At 41.7% G+C, this 20,153-nt stretch overlaps 1 protein-coding gene across 1 annotated transcript; it reads left to right on the top strand.

The window, feature by feature from the left end:
• The first annotated feature begins 1,241 nt into the window (after positions 1 to 1,241).
• LOC109220807 (zinc finger MYM-type protein 1-like) lies at positions 1,242 to 14,674 on the top strand. Its single transcript, XM_019385275.1, has 3 exons — positions 1,242 to 2,389; positions 2,515 to 2,617; positions 14,420 to 14,674. Exons 1-3 carry the CDS (start codon positions 1,242 to 1,244, stop codon positions 14,672 to 14,674), a joined length of 1,506 nt encoding a protein of 501 aa, XP_019240820.1.
• Positions 14,675 to 20,153: the final 5,479 nt, after the last annotated feature.

Below are 20,153 nucleotides of genomic sequence, written 5' to 3' on the forward strand. Positions count from 1 at the left end.
CATTCCTTTTAAAATTCTCAGGTATGTAACTACTCTCACTCTCCTTGCTATGTATTTTCAAATTCACTCGCTGCTAGCCTATTTCGCGCTCTCTGCTTTTCTGTTTGCTCAATGGTTTGAATTCTCTTGCTGAGATTTTTATCTTGTTAATAGTGGTTATGATTGTTTATTTAAGAAATGAGAAGCCGTTGAATGCTATTTCTAAATTTCTATTGGGAAATTGGGAGAGCTGGGGCTTTGAAAGTCTTGAATTATGATAGTTTATTGAATTTGTGCACATATTATGTTTGAGAAAATGTTTTGGCCGAGTCAGATACTTTTAATACCAAGGCTAACTGGTGTGGGCCGTTCTGCTTCTGACAGCTTTAAACTTTCTATGCTCTCTAAGAGAGTTATGTTAAATTAGCTGGCAAAGCAATGTTTGAAAGTAAATGTTGAATAACATTTTTTTGTGTTACCAATTTGGTTTGAGTTTAACGATTTATTTGAATCAAGATAGATTAAATAAAAGTGTGAATATACAATTTTGCAGGAACAATCCATAAGAATTAAAGTGGATAGATTTCTCACCAAGCCGAAAAAAATGGTGAACCAAGTTTCTAGTCTAGTTGGCCATCCATGAGTTCACAATTGCATCCGGAATTTCAAAGGGGGACAAATCTTTCTCTGCTTTCAAAATGTGAATAAAGTGTTTGACTTGAAATCGTTTGAATCGGATCCGAAAAGAAAGAATGCCAATCTCGGATTATGGTCCTAAATATTCGAGATGAAGTGAGAGATATTATATAAAACAAAGGGCCTTGTCAATCGATTGTGTCATGCCTTTCCTAAAACTAGATTGGGAGAGAAATGCGTCAATTTTAGTCCCACTTGTTTAAAGGGACCAATATTCTCAATGGTTGGAGTATAGCATAAAGGAGAATGCGGCATTTTGCTTGTGTTGTTTATTTTGTTTAGAATGAACTTGAAAGCGTGGAAATGCCGGGGATTGCATTTACAAAAAGATGGTTTTAGGGGATGGAACAGGGGTGTGGAAACGCTTAAAAGCACATGTTTGTGAAGTAAATAAAATCCATCACAAATGCTTCAATAGGATGCTAGATTTTGAAAAATCACGTCAATCAATTCAATCTTCTTTTGATAAGCTAAGTGAAAAAGTAAAAAGTGATTACCGGATAATGCTTAATGCATCAATTGATGGGCAAGATTTCTTTTAAGATCGGGATTTCCATTTCGTGGACATGATGAAAGTGAAGAATCCGAATATAAAGGTGGCTTTCTTGAACTTTTTGGAATGGCATGGAGATCGACATCCGGATGTGGGAAGAGTAATATTACGTCATGCTCCACAAAATGATATGATGATTTGTCCAACAATTCAAAAAGAGATTGTGGAAGCTTGTGCTAAAGAAACAACTAAAGCTATTATTGAAGATTTGGATGGTGATTATTTTGCAATATTAGTTGATGAATCAAAGGACGTCTCACATAAGGAGCGAATGGCCTTAATTTTGCGATATGTCAACAAAAATGGAATGGTGATAGAGCAATTCTTGGGTATTGTCCACGTGAGTGATACTTCTTCCTCATCATTACAAAAAGCAATTTATTCTTTGCTTTTGGATCATTTTTTAAGTAAATCCAAGATACATGGACAAGGTTATGATGGAGCTAGTAATATGCAAGGAAAAATAAATGGTCTCAAGTCTTTAATTTTACAAGATACTCCATCTGCATATTGTATTCACTGTTTTTCTCATCAATTGCAACTAGCACTTGTAGCTCTTTCTAAAAAGCATTCGGATGTGGATAATTTATTTTATGTTGTGACTAATGTTTTGAATACTATTGGGTCTTCATTTAAGCGCATGGAGTCACTTCGACAACATCAAGCAGACAAGTTGGAAGAGTTGCTTAAATTTGGAGAAGTCTATACGGGGCAAGGTTTGAATCAAGAACGCGGCCTCCAACGACCGGGTGATACTCGTTGGGGGTCTCATTTTAAAACCTTGGACAATTTGATGGTTTTATTTCCTTCAATTGTTAATGTGCTTAAAGATATGAAGCGTGACTGTCCATATCATCTTGATAGATTTGCAGTGGGAAATCTTTTGAGCCAAATTCAAGAATTTGGATTTATTTTTATGTTGCACTTGATGTTTAAGGTGTTGTTATTTACAAATGAATTGAACAATTCTTTACAAAAGAAAGATCAAGATATTGTTAATGCTATGAGAATGCTTGACCTTGCAAAGGAAAGGTTGCAAATGATGAGAGAAACTGAATGGAATTCTTTGTTGGATGAGGTGTGCTCATTTTGTAGTAAACATGATATTCTAATTACCAAGATGGATGATGACTATACTCTAGGAAAGTCAAAGCGTAAGAGGTCCGAAGTTTCATATTTACATCACTTTCGGTCGAAGTGTTTACTACGGTTATTGATATGGAATTTCAAGAGCTTAATGATCGTTTTGATGTTGTGACTATTGACTTACTACTTGGTATGGCCAGTTTGAATCCGGTTAATTCATTTGCTAATTTTGATAAGGACAGGACAATGAAGTTGGCAGGGTATTATGCTAGTGAGTTTGGTAATAACAAGCTTCAGAACTCGGTTTCCAACTTGATAGTTTTATTGTCTATGCTCAAAAGTGTGATAGCAGATTTCTTAACTTGAAGGGAATTAAGGATTTCGCTAGAGTGATGATAGAGACAAAATTGGATCTTACTTGGCCACTTATTTATTTACTTGTGAAGTTGACTTTGCTTATACCTGTTGCTACCGCAAGCGTGGAAAGAGCATTCTCATCAATGAAGTACATCAAAAATGATTTACGTAATAGGATGGATGATGATTTTTTAAATGATTGTTTAGTTTGTTATATAGAGCGTAAGATATTCAAAACTGTAAGTAATGATGCTATTATCGACCGTTTTCAAAGTATGAAAACTCGTCGAGGACAATTGTGAAGTGAATGATGTTTTTTGTGAATATAATATTAATATAGTTTCCTCGGCAACTTGTTATCACCATAAATTTTGTATATTTGAACCAAGCTTTTATCTTAAAGATAATGGTGCACCCATGTTCTTAAAATCCTGGATACGCCTCTGCTTACACAGTCTGTGAAGTTGTGACACCAAATCTTGGGTGGTTTTGTTATGAGATGGTATTAGTAGTACTGTTAAACTTGAAATTTATTTCTTCCGCATGTTAAATTATGTTGCTATAAATTGTTGAAGCTATGTCATTAAATAAAATGAAAATGAAAAATAGGTTAAATAGTTCAGTTAGTTGGCTTGCCTAGCTTTCATTAGTAGGCGACATCATGACTCTCGAGGGTGGAAAATCCGGATCGTTACAAAAATAGTTTATTTTTTTTTTTTTTTTGAATTTAACCAGTTCAAAAAGCTTTCACTTAGAGTAATTATATCAAATAGAGAGGTGGATGGGAAATAGAAAATGGATGGAATAAACTTAGATGGGGGCCACATCACATGATAGCCTTAAAAAAGGCTGCGAAGAGCCCACATTTACACTAACTATGCTGACAGGTAATGAAAAGTTTAGGTGCTGCCCGCATGTATTAGGCTTAAGTAGTAGGAATTTCGAAAATAACCCTAAAACGTTTCTAGTCTTCCCAAAATAACTCTGACGATCCCAAGCTCCTCAAACTCCCTTCACATAGTAGGACACAATGATGAAACTATTAAAAACTCTGCTATAAAATTTTCTTACTTCACACTATGTAAGTGGTCTAGAGATATAGAACGTTATTTGATTAATTAGATGCATATGTGAAGATTATGTAAGATTATTAAATCGCAGCCATAGCCGAGATTAAGATACAATTATGCAATTAGTCTAGAGTTAAAGTTCAAGGAAGCGTACCCTTAAACTCCATGGATTAAGCAGGGACACCAACCGGCGATCAAGCCTGAAACCAACTTCCACGATCCACTAGCTACGCGCTCTCACAGCCTGGAGAACTTGACTGATGGGACGTCTACCGTTACCACGTATTCAAGAGGCAGAATACGCTAGGGTTTTTCTGATAGCTAGGGAAAGGGGGGTTGGCCTCTATTTATAAAGAGTGCCTGCCCATCACAGGCCAATATTTATTGGGCCTCACTTATCTACACACACAATATTTAATATTAGGCCTTTTACTTATCCACCACTTGGGCCACGTCACTATCATTTCAGGCTATAACTAATTAACGTAAGTCCAAATTCCAACATTCTCCCACTTGGACGCTAACATTAATTGAGGACAAGAAAACAATTTTAAATATTTGAGTTTTTAAGAAAATCATTTTGAAAAAGGATTTTAGACTCTACGGTGGCCACACTACTCACATAGCCAAGGATAGAATGACCCATATAACAATCCATTCAGCCTCAATAGAAAAAACTAACAATGAATCGTAGCAGGCATCTGTCACGACCCCAGTTTGCCCTCCGTGAACATGTTGTGATGGCACTTAGTCCCTATGACTAGGTAAGCCTAACAATGCGGAAATAACATAACTTACGGAAATAAATAATTAAACCAAACAAACTAGAAGGGTAACTGTATATAAATGCCGCCCGACATATACAACCCAATAATGCGGAAGTCTACAATATCATCCCAAAACCCAGAAACTCACGTGAACACAAGCTAGAAGAAGTACTGTAAATGTTCTAATCTCCAGAATATCTAAAGCAAAAGTAAGAAAGGAAAAGCTAACTGCTAAGCTAGAATAAGATAGAGATTTCTGGTCTGCGGACGCGGCAGATGTACCTCGAAGTCTCTGCTAGATCTCTCCGCCTCGAGAGTGATACGCCTGGGATGAAGTACCTGGATCTGCACATGAAAAACATGCGCAGAAGAGGCATGAGTACACCACAGCGGTACTCAGTAAGTGCCAAGCCTAACCTCGGTCGGGTAGTGACGAGGAAGGTCAGGGCCCTACTGAGATAAAATATAATAATAAATCTTGCAACAACATGAAATAAACAGAAATAATGAGTACAGCTATGAAGTAAGACAGGTTATACAAGGCAACAATTAACACCCAGAGAATAACATAACACAGAGTAAAAATAGCTCAATATCAATACCAACAACGAGGATCTCCCAAGATACCGTTCTGTAGTCCCTTTCATCCACTGTCCAAGGAGCTCCCGGGATACCGTCCCGTAGTCCACCATATGAGTATATCCGAAGGATCTCTCGGGATACCGTCCCGTAGTCCAACTATCAATGTGCAGGGGGATCTATCGGGAATCGAAACCGCAGTCCCAAAGTAAATATGCAGGGGGATCTATCGGGAATCTAACCCGTAGTCCCAAAGTAAACAAACAAGAGGGGGGGGGGGTTTACCGGAATCCCACATTCATAGTCCCAATGTAAATACGCAGTCACAACACGAAGAATATTCAAAAATGAAGCTCACAAATACAAGGCAACAGGTAGTTCTAGCCTAACATGCTTCACATAGTGCAAACAAGGCAACTTGAGCAAATAGACAATTTAGAACAACTAAGCATGCTTTTCTAGCTAACACAGTCTATAATTGCAAATAAAATAAGGCAGATAAGAAAGAAACTCAGTCTAAACATTTAAAGTAAAAACGGAATTTTCAACATTTAGCTCAAGTACGCGCTCGTCACCTCACGTACAAGGCATTCAATTACCAAATATCATATCCTAAGGGGAAAAGTCCCCCACACAAGGTTAGACAAGCCACTTACCTCAAACCGGCTCCAAAATCAACTCGAAACCACACTTTTGCTATGAGTATCCGACTCCAAATGGCCCAAATCTATTCAATTCAATTACATATTGTAAATAACATCTCAAGCAACTGATTCTACTATTTAATTTAAAGCTAAGACGCAAATCTAGGTAAAATAACCAAAATGCCCCTCAGGCCAACGTCTCGGAATCAGATAAATTTTACATTTTTAGAACCCTCGTACTCTGACGAGTCTAACCATATAAAAATCTCCCAAATCGGAGGTCAAACACCCACTCAAAACTCAATAGTTTGGTCTATGAAGTTTTCCCCATTTTTCATTCGAAAATACGAAATTAAAGATGAATTCGTGATTAGATTAGTGGGTTTTAAGCATAAGAGAGTAAAGAATCATTACCCAGTAGTTGCCCTCGAAAAACCTTCAAAATTTCCCCCCCAAATCCGAGCTCCCAAGCTTGTATTTTGACAAAAATGGCTAACCCCCGGTTTTGAAATATTTATAACTGCCTAGGTGTTTAATGAATCGCGATCGCGAAAGTGGGGTCCCGATCGCGTAGAGTAAAATAAAGGCTCCAAGAAAAAGGCCTACGCGAACGCGTGAAAGGGCTTGTGATCGCGGAAGAGGAGGAGCTGGCCTTACGCGATCGCGTCTGAGGACACGCGAACCCGAAGAAGGAATGGGCCTCTGAGCCACCGACTCAGTCTACACTACGCGAACGTGAAGGAGAAGCTGCGAACGCGAAAGAGGAAAGGGCAGAGCTAAGCGATCGCGAGTCAATCCATGCGATCGCGTTTAAGGAATTGGGCCCTCCTCCAGATTGCTCTATGCGATCGCGTGAGCTGGGACGCGATCGCGAAGAAGAAAATGGTCTGCAACAGCTGAAGAGAATTTCTGCAATTTCTCATAACTCCAAAATGCTCCGTTAAGCATCCGAAACACACCCGAGGCCCCCGGGACCTCAACCAAACCTACGGACATATCCCATAACATCATTCAAACTTGTACCAATGCTTAATCCACCTAAAACAATGTCAGAAACTCGAATTAATCAATGATTTAAGCCTAAGAACTCCAACTTTCCTCAAAATACGCTTTCGATAAAAAACCTAACCAAACCACGTCCGAATGACCTGAAATTTTACACATACATCCCAAATGACATGACGGAGCTACTGCAACTTCCGAAATTCCATTCCGACCATCGGATCAAAATCTCACTATCGGACCGGAAACTTCAAAAATTCAAACTTCAGCATTTCAAGCCTAAATCAGCTACGGCCCTCCAAAACACATTCCGAACACGCTCCCAACCCTGAAATCACCTAACGGAGCTAACAGAATCATCGGATTTCCATTCCGAGGCCGTCTTCACACTGTTCGAACTACGGGCAACTTTCTAGCGCTTAAGCTGTCATTCAGGTACTAAGTGTCCCAAAACTCTCCGAAACTCAAAACTGAACATCCCGGCAAATCAAATTAGCAGAAATAGACTTAGGGGAAGCAGTTAATAGGGGATCGGGGCGTTAATTCTTAAGACGACCGGTTGGGTCGTCACATCCTCCTACACTTAAACATTCGTTCGTCCTCGAACGAGCATAAAGACATACCTGAAGTAGTGAAAAGATGAGGGTAACTGCTGCACATATCCTGCTCGGTCTCCCAGGTCGCCTCCTCGGCCGGCTGACCCTGCCACTTAACCTTCACTGAAGCAATGTTCTTTGACCTCAACTTTCTGATCTGCCTGTCTAATATAGCCACTGGCTCCTCAACATAGGATAGATCCTTGTCCAAGTGGACTGAACTGAAATCCAACACGTGCGACGGGTCACCGTGATACCTCCGGAGCATCGAAACATGAAATACCGGATGAACCCTGGCCAAGCTAGGAGGTAAGGCAAGCTCATAAGCAACCTCCCCAACTCGCCTCAAAATCTCAAAAGGGCCAATAAACCTCGGACTCAACTTCCCTTTCTTCCCAAACCTCATGACACGCCTTTCATAGGCGAAACACGAAGCAGAACCCGCTTGCCAACCATATACGAAACATCACGAACCTTCCTGTCTGGGTAGCTCTTCTGTCTGGACTGGGCTGTGCGGAGTCTATCCTGAATCATCTTAACCTTTTCCAATACGTCCTGAACCAACTCTATGCCCAATAGCATGGCCTTACCCGGCTCAAACCAACCCACCGGGGATCTACACCTCCTACCATATAAAGCCTCATACGGCGCCATCTGAACGCTAGACTGATAACTGTTGTTGTAAACAAACTCCACCAATGGTAAGAACTGATCCCAAGACCCTCCAAACTCAATCACACACGCACGGAGCATATCCTCAAGAATCTGAATAGTGCGCTCGGACTGTCCGTCCGTCTGGGGGTGAAATGCTGTGCTCAACTCCACCCGAGTACCTAGCTCCTGCTTCACAGCTCTCCAGAACCGGGATGTAAACTGAGTATCTCTGTCTGAAATAATAGAAACTGGAATACCATGCAGACGGATGATCTCCCGAATATAAATCTCCGCCAACCGCTCCGATGAATAAGTGGTACACACAGGAATGAAATGAACGGACTTGGTCAGCCGATCCACAATAACCCAAATGGCATCAAACTTCTTCAAGGTCCGTGGAAGTCCCGATACAAAGTCCATGGTGATGCGCTCCCATTTCCACTCCGAAATCTCTATCTGCTGAAGCAACCCACCCGGTCGCTGGTGCTCATACTTCACTTGCTGGTAGTTGAGGCATCTAGACACATACCCAACTATATCTTTCTTCATCCGCCTCCACCAATAGTGATGCCTCAAGTCCTGGTACATCTTCGCGGCACCCGGATGGATGGAATACCGCGAGCTATAGGCCTCTGCTAAAATCAACTCTCGAAGCTCATCAACATTGGGCACACAAATTCGGCCCTGCATCCTCAATACCCCGTCATCTCCGATGGTCACATCTCTGGCATCACCACGCTGAACCTTGTCCTTAAGGACAAGCAAATGAGGATCATCATACTGCCGCTCCCTGATACGATCAAATAAAGAAGACTGGGAAACCACACAAGCTAGAACCCGACTGGGCTCCGAAAGATCCAATCTCACAAACTGGCTGGCTAAGGCCTGAACATCCATCGCCATAGGCCTCTCTAAAGCTGGTAAATATGCCAAACTCCCCAAACTCTCCGCCCGGCGACTCAAGGCATCCCCCACCACATTGGCCTTGCCCGGGTGATACAGAATAGTGATATCATAGTCCTTCAACAACTCTAACCATCTCCTCTGGCGCAAATTTAGATCCTTTTGCTTGAATAAGTGCTGCAAACTCCGGTGGTCAGTATAGATCTCACAAGGCACACCGTACAAATAGTGACGCCAGATCTTCAAGGCATGAACAATAGCAGCTAACTCAAGGTCGTGGATAGGGTAGTTCTTCTCATGTATCTTCAACTGTCTGGACGCGTAGGCAATCACTCTACCGTCCTGCATCAACACCGCTCCAAGGCCAACCCGTGAGGCATCACAATAAACTGTATAGGACCCCGAACTAGTAGGCAATATCAAAATAGGGGCTGTAGTCAATGCTGTCTTGAGCTTCTGAAAGCTCGCCTCACACTCCTCTGTCCACTGAAATGGGGCACCCTTCTGGGTCAATCTAGTCATAGGGGCCGCAATCGATGAAAATCCCTCCACGAAACGACGGTAGTAGCCGCCAAACCAAGAAAACTGCGAATATCTGTAGCTAAGGACGTCCTGGGCCAACTTTGCTCGGCCTCTATCTTCCTCGGATCCACCCGAATGCCCTCACTCGAAATCACGTGGTCTAAGAATGCCACCGAACTCAACCAAAACTCACATTTTGAGAACTTTGCATATAGCTTCTTCTCTCTCAGGGTCTGAAGCACGGTCCTCAGGTGCTGCTCATGATCTTCCCGACTCCGGGAATACACCAGAATATCATCAATAAAATCAATAACAAACGAGTCGAGATATGGCTTGAACACACTGTGCATCAAATGCATGAAAGCTGCTGGGGCATTGGTCAATCCAAAGGACATAACAAGGAACTCGTAATGACCATACCGAGTCCTGAAGGCAGTCTTCGGGATATCTGGCTCCCGAATCTTCAACTGATGGTAACTTGGGCGCAAGTCAATCTTAGAAAACACCTGTGCGCCCTGAAGCTGGTCAAACAGATCATCAATGCGAGGCAAAAGATAACGGTTCTTCACTGTAACCTTGTTCAACTGGCGATAATCAATACACATACGCATGGAACCATCCTTTTTCTTCACAAATAAGATAGGAGCACCCTACGGTGAAACACTGGGGCGAATGAAACCCTTATCAAGCAATTCCTACAACTGATCCTTCAACTCCTTCAACTCAAGAGGAGCCATACGATACGGAAGAATGGAAATGGGCTGAGTGCCCAGCAACAGATCAATGCCAAAATCAATGTCTCTATCGGGCGGCATGCCCGAAAAATCAATTGGAAACACATCGGGATAATCCCGTACCACTGGAACTGAATCAACAGAAGGAGTATCAGCACTGACATCTCTCACATAAGCTAAATATGCGGCACACCCCTTCTCAACCATACGTTGAGCTTTAAGAAAAGAGATAACTCTATTGGGAGTGTGATCTAAAGTACCACTCCACTCAATATGCGGAATACCTGGCATAGCCAGTGTCACGGTCTTGGCGTGACAATCAAGAATCGCAAAATGGGGCGACAACCAGTCCATGCCCAAGATAATATCAAAATCCATCATACCGAGTAATAATAAATCCGCTCTGGTCTCAAAACCACGAATAGTAACCAAACATGACCGATAAACGCGGTCCACAACAAGAGAATCCCCCACAGGAGTCGAAACATAAACGGGGGCACTCAAAGAATCCCGAGGCACACCCAAATGCGAAGCAAAGTAAGAAGACACATAAGAAAAAGTAGAGCCCGGATCGAATAGAACCGATGCCTCTCTGTGACAAACCAGTATAATACCTGTAATGACGGAGTCGGAGGCAACAACCTCAGTACGAGCAGGAATAACAAAATATCTGGCCGGCCCCTCTCTCGAGGGCGACCTCTATCTCCCTGGCCTCCGCCCCTAGCCGGCTGGGAAGATGGGGTAGCAGCTGGAGCTGTGACCATGGCCTGAGAACTCTAAGGAGCACGCTGTGGCTGAGCAGTCTGTGAAGATGCACCCCTACCAAGTATGGGGCAGTCACTAACCATGTGGCGTGTATCACCACACTCGAAACAAGCTCTGGGAGGACGCGATGGCTGTGACTGGCTAGGGCCAGATCTGCCGGACTAACCTTTGGAAGCACCCCGCGCAGGAGGCGCGCTAGAAACTGGAGGTGCATAGTAAGGCTCCTGAGGTGTAGGTGGAGCTGGAGTACTGCTGGCTGCTGGAAGAGCTGAATGAACGGGGCGACCCGCATAACCTCTGCCATAACGACCTGCTGCTGGGGTACGGGCACCAGAGTAGTGACCTGACTCTCGAGACCTCTTGGCCTCCCTCTCCCCTCGCTCCCTGGAGAGCATACCCTCAATCCTCCTAGCAATTCTCACTACCTGCTGATAAGGAATGTCCATCTCCAACTCTCGAGCCATGCTAGATCTGATGGGTGGGATATGACCCTCAATGAACCTGCGAACTCTCTCACGAACTGTAGCAACCAAGGCTGGTGCATGTCTGGCCAACCTGGTATAGCGGATAGCATACTTCGAAACGGTCAGAGCACCCTGGCGCAAATGCTCAAACTCTGCGCGCCATGCATCCCTGAGACTCTGGGGAACAAACTCTCTCAAGAACATATCTAAGAACTGGGTCCAAGTCAATGAGGCAGCCTCGGCTGGACTGTTTATCTCATAAGTGTGCCACCAATCATAGGCGGTTCCCCGAAGCTGGAAGGCAGTGAAGGAAACCCCGCTGGACCCTACTATGCCCATAGTGCAAAGAATACGGTGGCACTCCTCTAGAAATCCCAAGGCGTCGTCTGATGCTACTCCACTGACTACTGGGGGATTATACTTCTTGAACCTCTCAAGTCTCCGCTGCTCGTCCTCTGAAGCGGCTGACCCGTCCTCGGGCTGAACTGGCGCTGCAGGCGGTGCGGGAATAATCTCGGGAGCCTGCTCAGCATGCACTCGCTGCTCTGGAGTGCGGACGGCGGGAGTCTATGCTCCTCCCCCGGCCTGGGATGTGGCTGCAGCAAGGGGAAGCAACCTTGCCTGAGCCAAGGTGGTGTACATACTCATGAACTGAGCCAAAGTCTCCTGAAGAGCTGGAGTAGTAGTGGCAGTAGTAGGTGTGCCAGGTGCTTGGGCTACGGCTGGATCTGCTGGTGGTGCCTCGGCGGTAGCTCGCGCAGGAGCTCTGGCTGCACCACGTGCGCATCCTCGACCTCTACCCCGGCCCCGGCCTCTGACGGCTGCAATTGGGGGGCGGGTGCCTGATCATCCCGACTAGCGCGTGTCCTCACCATCTGTGAGAGAATAGAAGACAGAAGTTTAGAATTGTGATGTCAAAATATCGCACGACGAGGAAATCAAATGAAGTGAAAATTTTCCTAACAGTTACATAGCCTCTCGTAGATAAGTACAAACGTCTCCGTACGGATCAGCGAGACTCTAATAAACCGGCCTGTGTTCCGTGACTCCTATGAACCTAGAGCTCTGATACCAACTTGTAACGACCCCAGTTCGCCCTACGTGAACATGTCGTGATGGCACCTAGTCCCTATGACTAGGTAAGCCTAACAATGCGGAAATAGCATAACTTACGGAAATAAATAATTAAACCAAATAAACTAGAAGGGTAACTGTATATAAATGCCGCCCGGCATATACAACCCAATAATGCTGAAGTCTACAATATCATCCCAAAACCCGAAAACTCACGGGAACACAAGCTAGAAGTACTGTAAATGCTCTAATCTCCAGAATGTCTAAAGCAAAAGTACGAATGGAAAAGCTAATTGCTAAGCTAGAATAAGATAGAGACTCCTGGTCTGCGGACGCGGTAGATGTACCTCGAAGTCTCTGCTAGATCTCTCCGCCTCGAGAGTGATACGCCTGGGATGAAGTACCTAGATCTGCACATGAAAAACATGCGCAGAAGGGGCATGAGTATACCACAACGGTACTCAGTAAGTGCCAAGCCTAACCTCGGTCTGGTAGTGACGAGGAAGGTCTGGGACCTACTGAGATAAAATATAATAATAAATCTTGCAACAGCATGAAATAAACGGAAATAATGAGTACAACTATGAAGTAAGACAGGTTATGCATGGCAACAATTAACACCCAGAGAATAAGATAATACAGAGTAAAAACAGCTCAATATCAATACTAACAACGAGGATCTCCTAGGATACCGTCTTGTAGTCCCTTTCATCCACTGTCCAAGGAGCTTCCGGGATACCGTCCCGTAGTCCACCATATGAGTATATCCGAAGGATCTCCTAGGATACCGTCCCGTAGTCCAACTATCAATGTGCAGGGGGATCTATCGAGAATTGAACCCGCAGTCCCAAAGTAAATATGTAGGGGGATCTATCGGGAATCGAACCCGCATTCCCAAAGTAAACAAACAGGGGGGGAAGCTACCGGAATCCCACATCCGTAGTCCCAATGTAAATACGCAGTCACAACACAAAGAATATTCAAAAATGAAGCTCACAAATACAAGGCAACATGTAGTTCTAGCCTAACATGCTTCACGTAGTGCAAACAAGGCAACTTGAGCAAATAGACAATTTAGAACAACTAAGCATGCTTTTCTAGCTAACATAGTCTATAATTGCAAATAAAATAAGGCAGATAAGAAAGAAACTCAGTCTAAACATTTAAAGTAAAACCGGATTTTTCAACATTTAGCTCAAGTACGCGCTCGTCACCTCACGTACAAGGCATTCAATTACCAAATATCATATCCTAAGGGGAAAGGTCCCCCACACAAGGTTAGACAAGCCACTTACCTCAAACCGGCTCCAAAATCAACTCGAAACCACACTTTTGCCACGAGTATCCAACACCAAATGGCCCAAATCTATTCAGTTCAATTACATATCGTAAATAACATCTCAAGCAACTGATTCTACTATTTAATTTAAAGCTAAGACGCGAATTTAGGTAAAATGACCAAAACGCCCCTCAGGACATCTCGGAATAGGATAAATTTTACATTTTCAGAACCCTCGTACTCTCACGAGTCTAACCATATAAAAATCTCCCAAATCGGAGGTCAAACACCCACTCAAAACTCAATAGTTTGGTCTATGAAGTTTTCCCCATTTTTCAATCAAAAATTCGAAATTAAAGATGAATTCGTGATTAGATTAGTGGGTTTTAAGCATAAGAGAGTAGAGAATCGTTACCCAGTAGTTGCCCTCGAAAAACCTTCAAAATTTCCCCCCAAATCCGAGCTCCCAAGCTTGTATTTTGACAAAAATGGCTAACCCTCGGTTTTAAAATATTTATAATTGCCCAGGTGTTTAATGAATCGCGATCGCGAAAGTGGGGTCGCGATCGCGATCGCGTAGAGTAAAATAAAGGCTCCAAGAAAAAGGCCTATGCGAACGCGTGAAAGGGCTTGCGATCGCGGAAGAGGAGGAGCTGGACTTACGCGATCGCGTCTGAGGACACGCGAACGCGAAGAAGGAATGGGCCTCTGGGCCACCGACTCAGTCTACACTACGCGAATGCGAGGGAGAAGCTGCGAACGCGAAAGAGGAAAGGGCAGAGCTACGCGATCATGAGTCAATCCATGCGATCGCGTTTAAGGAATTGGGCCCTCCTCCAGATTGCTCTATGCGATCGCGTGAGCGGGGACACGATCGCAAAGAAGAAAATGGTCTGCAACAGTTGAAGAGAATTTCTGCAATTTCTCATAACTCCAAAATGCTCCGTTGAGCATCCGAAAAACACCCGAGGCCCCCGGGACCTCAACCAAACCTACGGACATATCCCATAACATCATTCAAACTTGTACCAATGCCTAATCCACCTAAAACAACGTCGGAAACTCGAATTAATCAATGATTTAAGCCTAAGAACTCCAACTTTCCTCAAAATACGCTTTCGATCAAAAACCTAACCAAACCACGTCCGAATGACCTGAAATTTTACACACACATCCCAAATGACATGACGGAGCTACTGCAACTTCCGAAATTCTATTCCGACCCTTGGATCAAAATCTCACTATCGGACCGGAAACTTCAAAAATTCAAACTTCGGCATTTCAAGCCTAAATTAGCTACGGACCTCCAAAACACATTCCGAACACGCTTCTAACCCCGAAATCACCTAACGGAGCTAACGGAACCATCGGATTTCCATTCCGAGGCTGTCTTCATACTGTTCGGACTACGGGCAACTTTCCAGCACTTAAGCTCTCATTCAGGGACTAAGTGTCCCAAAACTCTCCGAAACTCAAAACCGAACATCCCGGCAAATCAAATTTGCAGAAATAGACTTAGGGGAAGCAGTTAATAGGGGATCGGGTCATTAATTCTTAAGATGACCGGCCGAGTCGTCACAGCATCGCACCATTTTAAGGTATGAATTCTATCTATGACCACATATGCTAGAATTTCCATCAACATGGATCAAACATGTGTGCTAAGCATTTTATCTTTCTAATCAAGGTGAATAGATTCACATCTCTTAGAAAGAAATAATCCTCCAAGTGATATTATAACCATATCACCTCAGGAGCCTCCAAGTGACACAATCATATCACCTCAGGAGGATTCCCTTGTGCCTTACCCGGGATAATCAAGGCAACAAGACGCAAGACTCAAAGATATCATGAGTTTATGAAATGTCCAATTGAAAATAAAAAATAAATAAATTATCATGTTAGTCATAAACATAACAGGTATCAAATAACACAAGCTTGCATAAAAATAGAATTTATCAAAAGCAATATCTCAGTCAGCAATTACAAAGTAACTCCCACTAACTAAAGCACATCAAAAGACTCTAAAATACCCATATTTTTAGCATGTTCATTAAACACTACAGGCCTAAGACCTTTAGTCAAAGGATCAGCCAACATAGAATTGGTGCTAATATGCTCAATACATATATCACCTTCTTTTACCACGTCTCTAACCTTAAGAAACTTGAGGCTAACATGCTTAGAGCCTCTTGTTCTCTTGTTATTCTTGGAGAAGAACACAGCTGCACTATTGTCACAGATAATAGTCACCGGCTTAGATATGAAATCCACAATTTGCAATTTAGTAAGAAAATTCTTCATCCAGACAGCATGTGAAGCAGTCTCAAAACAAGCAATAAACTCAGCTTCCATTGTAGATGTAGCAGTGATACTTTGTTTCTCACTTTTCCAAGAAATAGCACCTCCACCCAATATAAAAATATACCCAGAAGTTGATTTCATAGTATCTTGACAACCTGCAAAATCAGAATCTGAATATACTAGAAGATCCGGATCATCAACCTTTTTGTATACAAGCATGAAGTCTTTGGTGCGTTGTAGATATCTCATCAATTTCTTTGCAGCCACCCAATGTGCCCACCCAGGATTAGAAGAAAATCTTCCCAACATGTTAACAACAAATGCAATATCAGGCCTTGTACAAACCTGTATGTACATCAAACAACCAACAACACTTGCATATGGCACATCGTTCATAGTTCTCATTTCAACTTAATTTTTCGGACATTGATCCTTTCTAAGTTTGTCTCCTTTTACAACAGGTGCAACTCCAGGTCTACGGTCTTGCATATTGAAAGTTTTAAAAACACTCTCAATGTAGGAATGCTGTGATAAACCCAATAAACCACGTGACCTATCTCTTTTAATTTCTGTCCCAAGAACAAAAGAGGCTTTACCAAGATCTTTCATATCAAAAGACCTAGAGAAAAATTGTTTGGTCTCGTTCATCAAGCCCAAATCATTTGTGGCAAGCAAAATGTCATCAACATAGAGAACCATAATATAAAATTGCCATTAGCTATTTTGAGATAAACACATTCATCAAGCTTATTTTCCACAAATCCAAATATTGTAATAATTTCATCAAATTTCATGTACCACTACCTGGAGGCTTGTTTAAGCCCATATATGGATTTGTTAAGCTTGCACACTAGATGTTCTTTACCAGCTTCTTTAAATCCTTCAGGTTGAACCATGTAAACTTCTTCAAGTAGACTCCCATTCAGGAAAGCAGTTTTAACATCCATCTGGTGCAATTCTAAATCAAAATGAGCCACAAGAGCCATCACAATTCTAAATGCATCTTTGGATGAAACGGGAGAAAATGTTTCTTTATAATCAATACCTTCTTTTTGAGTGTAACCCTTAGCAACCAACCTTGCTTTATAACGGTCTATGTTTCCCTTAGAGTCTCTTTTAGTTTTAAACACCCATTTGCAACCAATAGGTCTAAAACCTTCAGGCAATTCAACTAACTCCCACACTCCATTGTGTTCCATGGAGCGCATTTCATCTTTCATTGCCTCACGCCATTTATCAACAAATGGAGAGGAAATAGCTTGAGCATATGATAAAGGATCAGTAAGCTCTCCAGTATCACTAAGATTTTCAGTCACATACACGATAAAATCATCATAAATGGCAGACCTTCTTTCTCTTTGTGACCTGCGGAGTGGATCATTGTGTAGATTTTGTTCAGGAACTATGGGATCTACGTCGTTGTTCCCTTGATTCTCCCCCTCATGAATAGGTTGGTTTACCACCTTTTCATGTATAACAGGTACAGGGACAATGACTTCCTTCTCTTTCAATACAATTTCTTTACCACATGAACAATCACAATCACAAACATCATGCTCAAGAAATTTTGCATTAATAGACTCAACGATTCTAGTGCCCCGCCAGGACAGAAAAACCTAAAACCATTAGAGTGATCAGGATAGCCTACAAAGAAACAACTGGTAGTTTTAGGATCAGTTTTCTTTTCTGTGGGGTGAATAAATACGAACTTCAGCTGGACATCCCCAAATGTGAAAATGATTCAAGCTAGGTTTTCTGGTTGCCCATAGTTCAAAAGGAGTTTCCAAGACAGATTTTGTAGGAACTCTATTCAGGATATAGCTAGTTGTTTTAAGGCTTCACCCCAAAGATACTCAGGTAGTCTAGTCCTTAACATCATACTTCTCACCATTTTCATTAGAGTACGATTTCGTCTTTCAGCCACACCATTCTGCTCAGGAGTACCTGGTATGGTATATTGTGCTACTATCCCACATTCTTGCAAAAATAAAGCAAAAGGCCCCATACATTGACCAGACTCATCATATTTTCCATAGTACTCACCACCACGGTCAGACCTCACTATCTTAATGGACTTCCCAAGCTGTTTTTCAACTTCAGTCTTGTAAATTTTAAACTTATCAAGTGCTTCAGATTTTTCTTTTAAAAGATATATATAACAGTATCTTGAAAAGTCATCAATAAAAGTAATAAAATACCTATGATTGGTGAAAGTAGGTACATAAGGTCCACTAATATCAGTATGAATTATTTCTAAGAGTTCGGAGCTCCTAGTGGAACCCTTTCTCTTAACCTTGGTCATTTTACCCTTAACACAATCCACACAAGTTTCAAAATCTTTTGGATCAAGAACAAGTAAAATATTTTCCTTTACTAATCGTTCAATTCTTTCTTTAGAAATATGACCAAGACGACTATGCCTAATAGGTAAGACGTTTTACTCATAACAGACCTTTTGTGGGCAATATTTTCTACATGCATTGCAGAAAAAGTTTCATTCAATACATTCAAGCGATATAGACCATCACTTAAAAAAGCATCAGCAACAACATGTGAATCATAGGAAATTTTAATAATACCATTATTTTGTTGAAATGAATAACCAGCTTTGTCCAAAAGGGAAACCGAAACTAATTTCCGTCTCATAGACGGTACGAAAATAGTATTTTCTAGACGAATACTAGAGTTATTCTTAAAAGGTAAAATAGATATCCCTATAAACTCTACTTTTGCTTTGAGTCCATTGCCCACAACAACACTGGCTTCATCCTCTTTTGGCTTCCGTCTGCTTATAGGTCCTGCAAGTCATTGGTTACATGAACAGTTGCACCACTATCCAACCACCAGGAATTTAAAGGAACATGAACAAGACTAGTTTCAAAGCAGACAAAAGCCAAAAGATTACCTGATTTCTTTTTCAGAGGACAACCAGCTTTCTTATGACCTACTTGTTTGCAATCCCAGCACTTGATTTCTTTCTTAATTACAGCTTGAGGACCAAGAGAATTATGAGACTGACCTTGGTTAACACCAGGCTTATTAGTATGACCACTATTACCACCTGGATGATGAGAATGACCATGTTTCTTTTTGTGAAATTTAGGTCCACAATTTCTTTTATAAGAGGGATAGTCAGTTGATCTAGACGAACTAACAAAGTTTACTACACCCTCAACTTTCTCCTTTTGGATCCTCCCTTCCTCTACTATACAAACAGTAATAAGCTCATCAACACTCCACTTATCCTTTTGTGCATTATAGGTTATCTTAAGTTGGTTAAACTGCTCAGGAAGGGACCTTAGAAATTGGTGAACAAGAAAATCATCGGTAATGGTTACACCTAAATTGTTCAGTTTGGTAGCAATGTTAACCAATTTCATAATGTGATCACGGACACTACCTACAAGGTCATACTTTATGGTGGACAAGGAATCAATTAGGCTACCTATCTCAGCTTTATCAGATTCTAGGAATTTATGTCCAATGGTACTCAAGAAATCTTTTGCATTTCCATTATCCTTTATTGCACCTTTTATGTGATCAGAAATGGATCTCTTCATGATCATAAGACTCAATTTGTTAGTTCATCCATTTTTCATACTTAGCCTTTTCATCAGCAGTGCTAGTAGTTGTAGGTTCAGCAGGTTTCTGTTCAGTCAATGCAAAGTCCAGGTCCATCAGACCTAACACTATTTCAACATCCTGTTTCCATTTCTTGTAGTTGCTACAAGTCAAAGTTTCAATGGAATTCAACTGAGTAGTCATGTTGCTAACAGCTGTATAAGCAAATAACACAAAAAATTAGATAAAATTATGGGCTAGAATATGTAGATCAAAAGAGTCAAAGACATCCATCACACCCCTCCTTTGGGTAGAAGATGCAACTGTCTCCCCTTTTAAAAAAACAAGAAGTCCAAGGCATTCATTGCATCCTCACCTTTAGGCAAGAGATACAAAGCCTCCCCCTATTATCTAAGAGTACAAGGCATACATTGTGTTCTTCCTTTAGGTAAGAGACATAAAACCTCCCCTTACATCAAATTATCCTTATTCATTTAATTTATATATATATATATATATATATATATATATATATATATATATATATATATATATATATATATA

The sequence above is a fragment of the Nicotiana attenuata genome, unplaced genomic scaffold (genome assembly GCF_001879085.1).
Source record: "Nicotiana attenuata strain UT unplaced genomic scaffold, NIATTr2, whole genome shotgun sequence".
Classification (NCBI taxonomy): Eukaryota; Viridiplantae; Streptophyta; class Magnoliopsida; order Solanales; family Solanaceae; genus Nicotiana; species Nicotiana attenuata.

Excerpts from the sequence above, each read along its gene's own strand:
- LOC109220807 (XM_019385275.1), top strand. The coding sequence starts at position 1,242 with ATGATGAAAGTGAAGAATCCGAATATAAAGGTGGCTTTCTTGAACTTT. Across the intron at positions 2,390-2,514 it reads GGAAAGTCAAAGCGTAAGAG|TTTGAATCCGGTTAATTCAT; the intron begins GTCCGAAGTTTC and ends TGGTATGGCCAG. Across the intron at positions 2,618-14,419 it reads ATAACAAGCTTCAGAACTCG|AAGGAATGGGCCTCTGGGCC; the intron begins GTTTCCAACTTG and ends GCGAACGCGAAG.